Source organism: Neopelma chrysocephalum, unplaced genomic scaffold (genome assembly GCF_003984885.1).
Source record: "Neopelma chrysocephalum unplaced genomic scaffold, ASM398488v2 Primary Assembly neopelma1_59, whole genome shotgun sequence".
Taxonomy (NCBI): domain Eukaryota; kingdom Metazoa; phylum Chordata; class Aves; order Passeriformes; family Pipridae; genus Neopelma; species Neopelma chrysocephalum.
The window spans coordinates 19,398,322-19,412,372 of NW_020897714.1; the positions used below are offsets into that span (position 1 = coordinate 19,398,322).

General features: G+C 51.3%; 1 protein-coding gene across 1 annotated transcript; it reads left to right on the forward strand.

Moving 5' to 3' along the window:
• Positions 1–1,485: 1,485 nt before the first annotated feature.
• On the forward strand, positions 1,486–9,930 carry TXN2 (thioredoxin 2). Its single transcript, XM_027680344.1, has 4 exons — positions 1,486–1,560; positions 2,032–2,216; positions 4,174–4,297; positions 9,176–9,930. The coding sequence occupies exons 2-4, from the start codon at positions 2,032–2,034 to the stop codon at positions 9,290–9,292; spliced, it is 426 nt and encodes a 141-aa protein (XP_027536145.1). The 5' UTR covers positions 1,486–1,560; the 3' UTR covers positions 9,293–9,930.
• The last annotated feature ends 4,121 nt before the right edge of the window (positions 9,931–14,051 follow it).

Here is a 14,051-nt window from a genome sequence, read left to right on the forward strand (position 1 = left end):
CTTTACTGCTCCCCCTGTCAGCCACATGCACTTGCCTGTCTCCTCCCTGTGGGCTTCTTCCATGACCCTGGAGTTGCAAAGCAAGAGCAGTTTTGAGCTTGACCTTATGATGTCCCTGTGATTTCTAGGAAATAGAGGAGGGGCAAAAGGGAACAGGCGTTTACCTCCACACATGTTTTCTAACGCCTTAGCTTCTCAAAAAATATACACTTGTGCTTCCAGACTGGAGGGGGCTGTACCTTACATGTACCTAAAGCTCTCCCAATCCTTTGAATTCAGTTACTGTTTCTGTAAAACCCAGTTTCTTGGAGAGGCTGGGGAGCAGAAGAGGTGAAGGACATGACAAAGGATTTCTTGCACTCTTTGGGAATACTGAATGTGCTAGCAATGCTGCTGCTTCTGGAAGATCTCACCTGTTCATGTGCAACTGGAGAGGGGAAACAATCTCCTCACTTGGCATCAATCAGCATCCTTCTGTGGGCTTTACATCCCATTGCCTCAGCTCCAAGGCCAGACCAGGAATGGCTCTTGTGGCCTGTAGTTGCCTGGGTGATGTTACTACTTGCAACATCCTTGGCACCATGGGCTTTTTATTTTGGAATTGTCCAGGGGAAGAAAAGGGCCTGTGGCTGAATTGGGTTGACCAGCTGTCCCTAAGAGCCTGTTTCATTTGTTCCCTGTGTGTGCTGACACAGAATGCATCCCTGTTGTACCTACACGCATGCACATTCTCCAGTCGTTTCCTCTTCCATCCTCAGATTCCCTCAGGAAAATGTGAATCTGTACATTCACGGTGTACATGTTGCCTTACATTGTGATTTCCTTTAGAAAAGTGATGGTCTAAAAAACCAGCACCTACCAACTCTTCCAGCATGCTCTGCATGTCTCCAGGGTTTGATCTGGTGACTCAAACCCCAGAGGTTTTGCTGCCACTCACTTCCAGTTGGTCTTGGGGAGCTGGGATCCAAGTCTCCTTGCTTTGGATGCTGCCGAATGAGTGTTGCCCTCTCAGCCTTGTTCTGGTTGGGCTCCCCTCGGTGCTGAAGGTGGCAGGGAGTGAAGCCTTGTCTCTGAATTGTTTTCCATCAGGGACCGTGGTTACAAACGCTGGTTTGTGTCACCCGCAGGCGCAGGGTGTGTTCTGGAAGGGAGTTAATGGCTGTTTGGGGGGTTGCAGGGCTGTGCACTTCAAGGAAAGCCCTTTGCCCAGCTCCGACCCGAAGAGAGCCGCCGGCCGGGGCCGCCACGCAGGACCGTGACCGGGAATGGGGGCACGTGCGGAGGGCGGTGCCCATTGGAGGGCTCCGCCGCCAATCAGCGCTCGTAGTTTGCCCCGCGTGAAGCAGCCCGCCGGCGCCCACGGGGGCGGAGCGAAGCGGCTTGAAGGACGGGCACGGCGGCCAGTCAGAGGTGACCGGCCCTTGGGGCGGCGGCCAATCGGCTGAGGGGGTGTAGTGCCGTCTTTCGCAGCCATCCGGCGGCTGCGGCCAATAAGCGCGCAGGTGGGCGGGGCGGCGGGCGGAAGTGCGGCTGGGCGCGGGTCACCTCCGGGCCGGGAAGGTGCGAGGGGATCGGGGGGGACCCTCCGGGCTGGGGCGGCTTGTCCTCAGGGGCCAGAGAGACAGTGGGGCCCCCGTGGCTGGGGCTGTCCTCCCTCACCGGGCTGGGGGCTCGAGGCCCTGTCACTGCGGGAGCTGCTGGGACGGACCGGCTGGAGGAGCCCCGCGGTACCGGGGCTGCCCTGGGGGTGGGAAGGCACGGCCTGTGGCGGGGGGACTCGGGGAAATGGCGCCCTGCGCCTGGAGCTGGGATCCCGGTGGAGACCCCGTGGCCGTGGGGCCGGAGCTGCAGGGCGTGTCGGGCTGGGCGCAGGGGCGGGGAGCGCTCCCGTGTGATATCCCATCAATATCTCTCCCGGGCATCTCCTGCCCTGGGGGCTGCCCTGCCGAGCGCACTCGGCTCGGGGCGCTGCCGCAGTGGGACCAGCCGTGGAGGGCCCCCCACCCCAAGAACCTCCCGCTGTCCCCACAGATGGCCCAGAGGCTGGCGCTGCGGCGGCTGCTGTCCCTCACCCCGCGGAGTGCCCCGGCACCCCCCGGCAGGGCCTTTGGCACCTCGGAGAGCCGCAGGAGCACCTTCAACGTGCAGGATGGCAGCGACTTTCAGGACCGGGTAGTGAACAGCCCCAAACCCGTGGTGGTGGATTTCCATGCACAGTAAGTTCCCCCTTCTCCACCGTCACATGTGCAGGGGTGCCCTGACTTTCCTGGCACGGTGGCACTCCGGGCACACCAGGGAGAAGCAGGCCCGAGGGCTTCCCAGGCTGTGGGGTCTGGTGTTACAAGGTGATTCTGCCCATGGAGCTCAGTCCGTAAAGATTTCACTCACAGCTGTGCCCTGCAGCGGTGTCAAACAGCAGTGCCAGGAAGGCTTTCCCCAGGGTGGCGTTGTTGCACCTCCCAAGTGCTCAGGTGTCACCCCGCCCCCGGCGTTGCATCATCTTGCAAAAGATACCTCAGGAAAAAAATTCTGATCTCTCCCCTATTTAGCTTTCAGGATGAAATGTCCTCTTAGAAACATTAAATGTTGTTAACAGCCATGCAGGAGCTCTGCACTTGCTCTGCCCCAGCACTGCCACGTTGTGTCTTTCCAGGTTTCCTAAGGCTGCTTGCTCTTGAGGCTCTTGACAGCAAAATGCCTTTGTGTTAATAACAGCCTTGTGACACCAACAGCAGCATTTGTCATCAACAAAAATGTTGTCATCCTCTTGCCAGTAAAAATATTCCTAGATGTTATCTTCTGGATTAACAACACTGGTTATCTTTGTTTTTTCATGTGTTTTCGTAGTCCTGCAGTGCTGTCACATGAGCTTGTTATGGCTGATTGAGGGCAAACAGAGTACAAAACAGCCCAAAAACTTCTGCTCTAAACAGACCAAGCTGGCAAACCAAAGTGAAGTTTAGTTGGGATCATCAAGGGAGGAGAGGACAAATAACTGAAAGCCTGAAACTTGATAGAGAGGGAGGCTGAGGAGGAGCAAAGTTCGCCAGAGTTTCAATTCTAAAAGAAAAGGGCACTTAGAGCTTTAACTCATGTTTTGCTTGAACTGAGTTCATACTATCCTAGCTGATGCAGTTAGAGCATGGAGGGAGCATCCAGGGCCTCACAAAGCCTGCTACTACTGCACCTGGGTCTGGATTAGGTGGTCTCTCTTTGAACAGATGCAATGCCTCTGCAAGTTTTTCAGCGTAAACCCTGCAATGAGCATGGAGGGGAAATCTGTGATTTGGTGATTGGCATAAACTGATTTGGGTGTGGTCTGTGAGCCTAGTGCCCGGCAGCAACACTGGCTCCAGGGCAGCAGGATCACAGCTCTGCACGTGGATGTAAAGCCCGGTGGGGGTGAACAAGAAGAGGGGCAGGAGAACCAACAAGGCTGGCAAAGCAGACTGCGGTGTGATCGAAACATCTAAAGCACCACAAATGCTGGGTGGTGACCTCTTCTTCCACTCAGCCCCTCCACACACAGAAAAAACCCTTGGTTGAGGAATACGTTCAGTGCAGGTGTCTCTCAGGGTGCAGTTGCAGGGGAGCTGTAGGTTGACCTCTGGAAGCCCCAGGCCAGAGGCCGTGAACTGCTGACCCTTTGCACAACAAACGGCCCGGGGACATGTGGCCCAGCCAGGTGACCTGACACTCAGAGGCACAGCAGGAACTGACTGTTCCTGGGCTTAGACTGTGAGGGGATAAAAGCCCAAGGGTTCTGTTTTTCAGGGTTCCTCCTCAAAGGCACCAGCTCCATCTGTTTGTTATTGCACAAAGATTAAATTGTTTTAAGGATGGGGACATCTGAGACTCTGCTGTGGGAAACCTGGGGTTGAGCCAGCAAGGAAACGTAGTGTGAGTGTGGGGTGTGTAGCTGTGAAGGGGCCTCAGTCCCAGCTCAGGTGGTTTGAGTGTGACTGCCAGAGTGGCTTTTGGATGGTGGAACGTGAAGCTTCCTTAAAGTCTTTGGCAGCTCCTTTGTGAGAGGAGTGTTTTTCAAAGCTGTGGTTCAGGAGTGGTGTTTCCAGGCTGGCTCCCGAATGGAGCAGCACTGGCATACCAGCACATCCTCCATGGCTGTTGCTGTGCTTGCCTCCTCTAATGTCCCCTCTCTTCTTGCTCCATCAGGTGGTGTGGTCCCTGCAAGATCCTAGGCCCCAGGTTAGAGAAGATGGTGGCCAAGCAGGAGGGGAAGGTGGTGATGGCCAAGGTGGACATTGACGATCACACAGACCTTGCTATCGAGTACGAGGTAGGAGGTGGAAGAGCACAGACTTTCTTTGGCTGGCAGCACCAAGAATGTCCCTCCCTGTGGAAAGCTGTGCCTGCATGGCAGCAGCATTGGAGGGGAGGGGAAGCCCAGTGCCTACTGGTTCCTGATCCACTGGGTCTCTTGTTAGTGGGTGGATTTTGCTGCTTGGCTCTCCTCCAGCTCTGCTGGTCATGCTCAGCATCCCCACCTCTGATTCTGCACAAAGGTGTCTTCTAGGCCTTGCAGGCATCTGTCACTTGCCTGGCCTTGAGGAGCCTGAAGCGCATGCGGTGTTTTGCTGTGACCCTGGGCTGCTCAAGTGCAGGGCAAGAATGTGAAGTAACAAGCCCCAATCTGCTCTGCTACTGAAAGTGGTTCTTTGTGCCACTGGCCCATCCTCTCTTTCCCTTTCTTCTTCAGGATCTCTAGCTGGGTCATAACATGCCATCCTTAAGTTGCAGCACAAAGAGACACCGTGAGTTTTGTTTGGACAGGTAGAAGCCAGGTCAGGAAACACACATAAACAACAGGAGCATGCATCCTGCTCTTGACAGGAGGGACCTTGGTGCTTACACTAGTGTGTTAACACCACTGCTGGATGTGTTCCCTGTGCTGCCTTTCTCCCAGGAAGGAGCAGAACAACTGGAGAAGGCTTTAGGTTTACACGATTTAGTTACTTTTTCCCTGTGTTAGTGATCAGGTAGTTTAAAAAATACAAAAGCTCCTTTGACGACTGTGGTCGCTTTTGTTTTCTCTCCTTGTAAACAACAACTCTGTCTGTGGAGTTGGGGCACCCTGCTGTTGTCTTTTACAGGGAAGAAAGTGCTTAATTTTCACATGCGTGTCACGCAGATGGATCTACTCCCCCTCTGCAGATGAAGTCCTGCTCCCAGGGTGGAAGCTAGCTCAGGAAGCTCCTCAAGCTGCCCTGCAAAGTGTGAACCATCTCCTGAGCAAGCTGTCATTTTGTTGAGCCTGGAGAAGACGCTTTATGCCATTCCCACACCCTGCCAAGCCAGAAGGAGACGGAAGTGGAAACAGCTTGTTCCCTCCCACTCTTTCCTGAGGGAGATGTTTCTGCCTGTGCTGTGGTGGTGTGTCCACACAGCTGGTGCCCACAGTCATGACTTGCAGCTCGCATAGGCTGAGCACAAGAGTCTCTGGTGTTCTTGTTGGTGGACACATGCTGGCAGATATGCCCCAGGCCAAGGAAGGTGGCTGCTGGCTCCTGAGCAGGGCTGGCTACTGCAAGCCCATACGCTGCGTAGCAGAAGGGTCCTGGTGAGGAGTTGAAGAGAGTGAGGTGTTTTTAGTGGTGGTCAAAAGGTGTGTAAATCCTAACAGATGCAGGCAAGGGTCTGGTAGCGGCCATGCTAAGAAGAGAATAGAGATTATTAGCTCAAGTCTTGTATTGTTCCAAGCCTTCCAGTAGATCGAATTAGCTGGGATTACAAGAGGATAATCTCAGATGAGTGGAAAATGGCAACCAGGGTGTGTGCATATGAAGGAAGTTCTGTGAAAAGAGGCTGAAAGTCCCAAGTTGTGCGGGTTTGATGACACGCTGCGTGTGCTCTCCCACAGGGTGGTGAGTGAGCAGCTGCACTGTCTGCTGTGTGCAAGTGTTTGTGTGCAAGGTCTGCCTGTCTGGCAGCCCTGGAGGAGAGGGGCAGGCAGGACTGAGGCTGCAGGGAAGGATCAGCTTCTAGCAGTTCATTCTGGAGCCTTATATACAAACATGATGAAGATTTTGTTTTGTAAGAGGGCCTGGGGATTGTCGCTGCCTCCTCTGCTTTTGGGGGGATGCATATGTCTTGTCTGGGCCATTATCCCCATGGCTAAAGCCCCATCCCTAGGCAGTGTCTGTGAATAGGATAGCTGCAAACAGGTAGGGGTAATGGAGAAATTTTTGCTTTGATCTTCCTAGTTTGGGGCATCCTTTCCAAGGCAGAAGTTTGTTTCATGTGCTGAGCACATGCTTGGTTTTGCTTCATCTTCTGGGAAGTTGCCACTCAAAAAGATGTGAGTGTAAGGGCTGATGGGAAGACACCAAGTCGAGATCAAAGAGGGACCAAAGATAGTGTTTGGGAGAGATCAGGAAAACCAAAGGTGATATTTAGGAGGGATCAGCAAACATTTGTTTTAAAGCCATTCCATTGCAGATCAGATGTCTCCAGGTGAAAGTTTTTGTTTTGGGGGTTTTCAGTGTCCATGCCACCCCCACAACTCCTTCACTAGCTGCCAGGAAGTCTCCTTCCATCCATGTTTATTCCCTTGCCCACGCACACACACAGCCCCCATCTTGCTGCCTGATTGCACAATGTCCTAGTCAGCAGCCTCCTTGGCACAGGAGGCAGGATGAGGGGGAGACCCTCTGGAAGAGCCGAGGAATGCTAGCGCATTCCTCTACACAAGTGGCCAGCTGCCCTTGGCTCCCAGCCATCCTGGCTTAGCACGAAGCACGGATGCATTTCCTGCCACTAGTAACGTCCCCAGTGCCCTTCCCCATCCAGTTATGCCCAGCACAAAAGTTCTTTCTCTGGGGACTCCTCCTTGTATCTAACACCTTTCATCTCTGGTTGGGGCCTGTCTCCACTGCTCCAGCCCGCTCCTGACCTCTCACCTCGAGAGCAGAAAGGGAGAAGAAATACTTTTGTTTATCTTCAGTCTCTTAAAATTCTTTAGATTCATCTCTTGCCTTGGCCAGTTGACTCTGTGTGTGGCCACTGGGAAAAGGCAGCCCCTTCTCCAGCCACTGTGGGTGGGCAGCTGGGTACAGAGATGGTCGTTCATCAACAGAGCTCCATCCTGTGTTACCACCTCATTCATAGGCCTGGGTGAAATCTCTCTGCTCTGTTGTGTGGCATCCAAGTTTGTATGAAAGCCCCAGTTTTAGAGAATTTCCTTGATACAGGTGGTGCCAGGAATAACCTGGATGTCCATGTTTGTTTATTTATCTGTGTGGTCAGCACTAATCAAAAGCAGACTGACTTTTTCTGTAGAAATGCTCTTGAGGGAGGAAGAAAGTTTGTTTAGGTTCAGTGCAGATGGGACCCAAAAAAAGAAGGGAAAAAAAATAAAAAAAGTCCTCAACTTTGCATTCTAAAACTCCCATGACATTTGCTTCTCAACCAGCAAAACAAAGTGCATGCTCCGTTAATGGGCTGCCCTTGCTGCAGCTGGCAGGAAGAAAGCTGACAAAAGCATCGTGTTTTCTGGGCAGAGGCAAGTTGCTCCATGCCCCTGGTTCTTGCCTGGCTCTGCAGCATCAGGCACAGACTATCCACTCTTCCTCAGGGTTTGCTCACCAGCACAAAGAGAGAAAGAGATGGAGGGATTGAGGCTGTGTGAAGCTCATGGGTGCTCTGGTTGGCACGCAGGGCCCAGTTGGCTGCTTCTCTGTAGTGCTTCCAAATTCACCTGTTCCTCACCCAGGCCCTAATAGCCTGATGCTTGCTGTTGCTGGTTTTTTTGGATGGAGCTGGAGCAACTCTGCTCGACATTAACCCACTGTGCAGAGCAGAGGGAGGCTCAGTGGAGGTTTGCCCTTCTCAGGAAGGGAGTGACCAGTTGAGTGCCATGCTGGTACTGTCCTTTCTCGCCCCTAAAACCACAAGGGAACATGCTGATGGCACCATCGCCGGCGCTGGGGCCCAAGCCCTGTGGATGTGCTCCCTCCAGTCACTAGGAGGAGCTGAAGATCCTGCTTTGCAGCAGCCCCGGTGCTCCCATCGCTTCAGATGAGACTGCAAAGCCCTGAAGAACAGACTGCAGAGTCTGACTGGGACTGGGTGGGAAGGGAAGACAAAATGTCCCTTTCATCTCGGGCTCCCAATGGGAGAAAAGCCAGTCCTCTGGTGGGTTCCCAGAGGAGGGATTTGCAGATTCTTTTTGGCAGCAAGGCTGGCAGTGCACATGGGAAGGCCCCGCAGGCTGGAGGAGAGTCAGCGGGTGAGATAAGGACAGGACATGTTTTGGGGGGGGAGACTTTGCAGAGATAAGGGCATTGAAGCTGTAGGGTCAGAAATGTGACCAGATCTTCTAGTGCTGCAGCTCTCCCAACTCTGATTGTTCCTTCTCTCAGTCGTGTCCCTGGGGTCTCTGCTGTCACCAGTCAACCAGCAAGTCCTTGGGGAATGCTGTCATTTTCAACACTGTTCTCTTGGATAATTCCCAGAAAACTTTGTTCTGAGCTAAAAAAACAGTGCCCAGAGCAGCACAGCTGCCTGCTGGCTCTGGTCAGAGGGACTTCTTCACTTCTTACTTAATTGTCAGGGATCTGCAGTGGGTGGCCACTGGTGTGTGACCAGAGGAACCACTGAAAACAGGAGTGGAAAAGGAAAGATGGGTTGGAGGGGATTCTCATTACCACAATATGATGGAGCAGGAAATCTACCAGTGCAGTGATGGGACGGGACCATCTTCCAGCTCCAGTCTTGTCTGGAGAAGAACACAGGTCCAGTCTGATGCTGCCCTGGCTACAAAATGTCCAAAGGTCGTCATGTCTGAGAGGTGTCCTGGATTTGTTTGCTTATGATAGGACAAAAGGGAAGGAGAAGAGGAATTTGTACTGGAGAGGTGGGAACAGCCTTGCCTCGTTTTCATGTTAGGTTTGGCTTAGTCTTTTAAAATTAAAACTCAAAAAGCAGCTCAGCCTTGACTTAAGCAGTGTGCTGTAAGTCAGTGCAGAGATGAGGCCACAGGGAGAGGAGGAACATGAAGCTCAGCTGGCCTGTTTGGCAAGTGGACATCTTACCCTAGAGCAGTGTATGCTCAGCTCCCTTGTAGCCACTTCTGTAGAGTTCCATTTGGGGACCCGGTGCAGCTGGGCTCCCCACAGCCTCTGCTCAACCTGTGTCTCCCTGTTTCTCTTGCCCCCAGGTGTCAGCAGTGCCAACTGTGCTGGCTATGAAGAACGGAGACGTTGTGGATAAGTTCGTGGGCATAAAGGACGAGGATCAGCTGGAGGCATTCCTCAAGAAACTCATTGGAGCCTGAAGTAAAAGGGTGGCTGTACCTCTCCTCTGGACATGTCCATGTTGTGCATTCCTTGCCTGGGAGAGCTGAGGGCAGGTCAACTCCCTGCCCTTTACAACCTGGGGGTTTCTTCTGGTTTGGTGATTTTAGAAGATGGACAGTGTTGTAACCCTTCCCTCCCTCTCCCCCTTCTCATGAGCAGCAGTAGTTGTAAAGGGCGCTGAGGAGCAGGGCTGCTTATTCTCAAAATGGGGAATGTGGCTGGAATTAGGAGCCTGTGTTTATCAGCCAAGAGCTGACGTGCAGAGCTGCTGCTGTTGAGTTAAGAGGAGGAATGTTTTTCTCTTTGCCTCACATCTGATAGCCCAGAGCAGAGGGCAGCTGCTCCCTACAAGATGATGGTACATACCTGCCCTGGGTGGGTTCATTTAAAGCTGAGAATGCCTCTGCCTTGCCTGTGAAACTTGTCTCTTTGTTTCTCTGTCGTTACGTTGCGGGGACGGGTACAACTCCTCCACAAATCCATGGGCTCCCATCATAATTTTTTAAGAGAAAATATAGAGAAGTATTTTATGGATCTCCTTTTGTATGCCTGCAATAGAGAACTTTATCAGTCACTGCTGTCTGGCTGGAGAATAAAACTTGAGTCTCAGAAATCACAGGGAAGTCCCTTGTCTGTCCAGAGAGGTGAGAGGGAGTATCAACAGCACAGTGGGCTGGTTTCTAATGATGGGTTGGGAGAGTGCAGGTTATGACTTGATCCCTACTACAAGGTAATGTGCTGAAAAACAAAGTAGGGGATTACTTTCAGGGCTTTCAGTGCAGCTTCTAGGACCCCCTTTGTGTGCTGCTGGATCCAGGGTGCCAGAGGGAGGACTTGCCTCCCATGTGCAGAGGAGCAGCTGCTCATTGTGCACAAGGAACCCGAGCTGTGCTCACTCCCCCCCGTGCTTTTCTCACTCCTTTCCTGCCTGTGGAGCCTGAGAGCCTCCCTTTCCCTTTTGTGTATTATTAAGTCTGCTCACGCAGGTGAGCCCTGCCAGAAGGCAGTCTTGACTTCAACTGCCCCGACCTTTGGACTACAGGTGCCAGTTTTGTGTTCCTATTGCAAGAGCCTTCAGCCCGTCCCACCTCTTCCTCCTCTTCATATACACCTGTTTCCAGCCAGCCTGGCTTCTGAGTGCTCCCAGCCTCCTCTTGTGCTTGTAGGCAGAGTACAGCACCAGCACTGATGCTTACTGTAATGTTTAATTCCAGTTCGCTTATCTAAGCTGCATGAGAACATTGTAAGTGCTTAATAACCATGTACAAGCTGATTTTTTTTTTCTCCACAGCTTCTGTTTCCTTCAGTTGCTCTTAAATCTGCTTTGGCTCTGCTCCATTTCACCTTCCTGGCATAGGTTGCTATGAGCAGTGAGGAAATTTTTTTTTCTGTACCTTTACAATGACAATTTATGACCTTTGTCAGGGGAGTGGTGATCCAAGTCCTGCTGCAATTGCAGTGCTGCTGGTGTCACTGCTCCCACCTGCTTCTGTCACGCCTGGGGCAGCAGCACGAGGTGGTGCTGGTCCCCTGAGATGGGTGCCTCCCCATCCAGGCTGGGCTGATCTCACCCCTGGCATGCTGCTAGAGTGATGTCACTTGGATGTAATTTGGTAAAGAACTGTTGGTCAGTTATGATCAATAAAACCTGGCATTTCATTTTATTTTGGAGATCACAGAAGCTATGCTGCTCCTGTCCTCCTCGTGTTTCAAGGTGGGCAATCTCCCCTGCAGTTTCGGTGTTCCTGCTTGGTAAACACTTCTAGTAAAGGCTCTCCATTTTCCTGCATGAGCAGGAAAAGTAGGGGAACAGCGTCACATACCCGACAATAGTCAACTTTTTTGCCTTACCATCCCACAGAACAGGAAAAAACACAGTGACTTTGCATTGTGTAATTACGGGGCAGTATAAATTAGTTATTTTATCACTTCCTTCTAAGGAAAAGCTAAAGTGTATTCAGCTATTAAAGTGCCAGCACACTTCAGAGTGCATTATATGAAAGCCACAACTGTTTCTTTGAGATAAATGCTGAAGATCCATGTATGTGGTGCCCTGTGGGAATCCATCAGAACAATGTAACAGGTGGACAGGAGGAAAAGTGTTTTGGGAACAGCTTGAGATTCCCCGAGAGCTTTGCAAGGTTTTCACCACAGGACAGGACTCAGAGCACAAGGATGTTTTCTGTGCCAGGTTCTTAATTCAGCTCCCTGTTTGCCAACGGCTAGGGGAGGCTTCAGGGATTCCCACAGCAGTGTTAATAACAGAGGAGGTGCAAGTGGAAAGCACTACAAGCAGTGTATTTATGTAGTGGTTAAAAGCAATTTTCATGCCACCTGGATGTGATGTTGGTCTTTCCCGACTGAAGAGAGCTGAAGCAATGGGTAGTTCCTCAGCAGTAGCTGTTTTTCTATGTCAGCTGGGAAAATGTTTCCTCTCAGCTCAGCCCAGCAAGGATGCAGTTTGTTTTCCCTTTTGGAGTTAAGCACATCCAATGCTACTCTGATCTGTTAAGCATTTGCTTTCTCCCGCCCAAGCCTGTCTATATTTTACAGCAGCTTTCTCAGCTCTTAATGTTCCTTGTTGCTATTTTAAGAGGACATGGGGATCAGTGCCTTCCCAAGGGGAGCAAAGCTCAGCTAAACCCACTTCTCCTCCCCATGTATGTTTTGAACCTAACACCAGGATTCCCCCAAAGTCAGGCACAGTGCCCCTGTCCTCAGAGTCTTGTCCAAGATGCCTGATTCCAGGCAAGCGTAGGTTTTCCATTTGTTTCTGTAGGCTTTACACTTGAATCAAGCTCTAATACAGCTGCTCCTTTCCCAAAGATATTTGTGCCTGCCTGCTGAACTCCAAGTTAATCTTCAGCTGCTCTGGGTCATAGCGAATATCTGCAAGGAGGGAGGGAGAGCTGTGCTATCTTCTCTGCTAGAGGTGCTATGCCTGGACCAGCTTCAAGAGCTGGTAGAGAATGAAAAAATCAGGTTGCCTGGCTTGCAGCACAGAAAGGGTTGTGTATATGTGGCCCTTTGAAGGGGACAGTTTTGTTCCAGTGAGATCTGACCTCAACAGCCCAGCCAGTAAATCCTTTGCTTTATCAACAAATATGATTCCTTCTATGCAAGGAACAAAACAAAGACCAGCTCCATGTCAACAGGACACTGACCAGCCCTAGGCAGGGCCTTTCACCAGCCCAGCCAGGCTGTTTACCCTAACAGTTTTTTAATCACTTTGAGCTTTCCCTCACACACCTCGTTTGTCCCATCCAAGTAATTATAGGATTCAGACAGAATCAACAATTAAATTCTCCAGCTCTGCAAGGCTGTTAGCAACGTTAAGCTCAGTGTTGTTCAGTGTTGTTGCATGGTGGCAAGTGCTTGCTGTGAGTTTCCTGCGAGTTAAAGAGTAACAGCTGCAATATCCTAGGCAATAAAAAGATAAGATAAAAACTACCATAGGCTTTACTTCCAGACTAAAACCAAACTAGATCACCTATTACACAGTCTCGTCCTCCTTACCTGCCCCTACAACACACCCAAGCTCAAGTTGTGGTTTAACCCCAGCTGACAACTAAGTACCACGCAGCTGCTTGCTCACCCCTCTCCTGGTGGGATGGGGAGAAAAATCAGGATTTAAAAAAGGTAAAACCTGTGGGTTGAGATAAGAACAGGGAAATAAAGTAAAAGAATAATATAGCAATACTTGCTAATGAAAAGGGAAACAACAAAAAGAGAAAGAAAACCCCAGAGAAACAAGTGATGCACAATCCAGTTGCTCACCACACATTGACCGATGCCCAGCCCATCCCTGAGCAGAGATTGACCCCTTCCAGGTAACTCCCCAGTTTATATATTGGGCATGGTGTTCTATGACATGGAATATCTCCTTGGCCATTTTGGATCAGCTGTCCTGGCCACGCTCCTTCCCGGTGTCTTTTGCAGCTCTTCGCTGTCAGAGTACAGGAAACTGAAAAGTCATTGATTTAAAGTAAGTACTACTTAGCAGCAACTACAACATTGGCGTGTTATCAACATTATTCTCATACCAAATCCAACACACAGCACTGTACTGGCTACTAGGAAGAAAATTAACCCAGTTACAGTCAAAACCAAGGCCAAAGTCCATCACCACATATGGGTGGTGTCCTGCCATGTCCTGCCACCCTTGTCAAGGACATGGGATGCACTTGTGAGCTTTGTGGTTTCTCTGCCTCTGCAGCTCTGTAATTTCAGCAACACTTTTCCTCTTAAAACCTTTTTCAGGCAAAAACCAAAGATTCCAACTCTCAGGAGAGTGGTAGCCAGAGGATGGATGTGGTGTCAGAGGGGGCTGCTGTGCTGAGCTGTGCCTGGTTGCTTTTTTCCTCAGTGTGCATTCTACCACCCAGGGAAGGATGGAGGCAGGAACAGCAGGGGAAACCCCTAATTTCTTACACCCAGAGGAGCCAAATGGGTGGAAAATGGAGGCCTCCAGGGAGGGCTTGAAAATGTGTCAGCCCACAGCCCAGTGGGAACGGAGGGAGGAGAAACCCTGTGGTTGCCTTCCTGGTGGCAAGGGGTCCCTGATGGGTAGTGAGAGAAGGGAACTGATCCTATAAGGAGAGGCTAGAGTGAGACACTGAAGCTGCTCATGTCGTGTGGGTGAAGAACAGCTGGCAGCTGCAGGCAACAGGGCAGCACCCAACTTCCCATCTGCTTGCATTGACTTCCTAGGCCCTCATAATCCAAATAGTCACAATA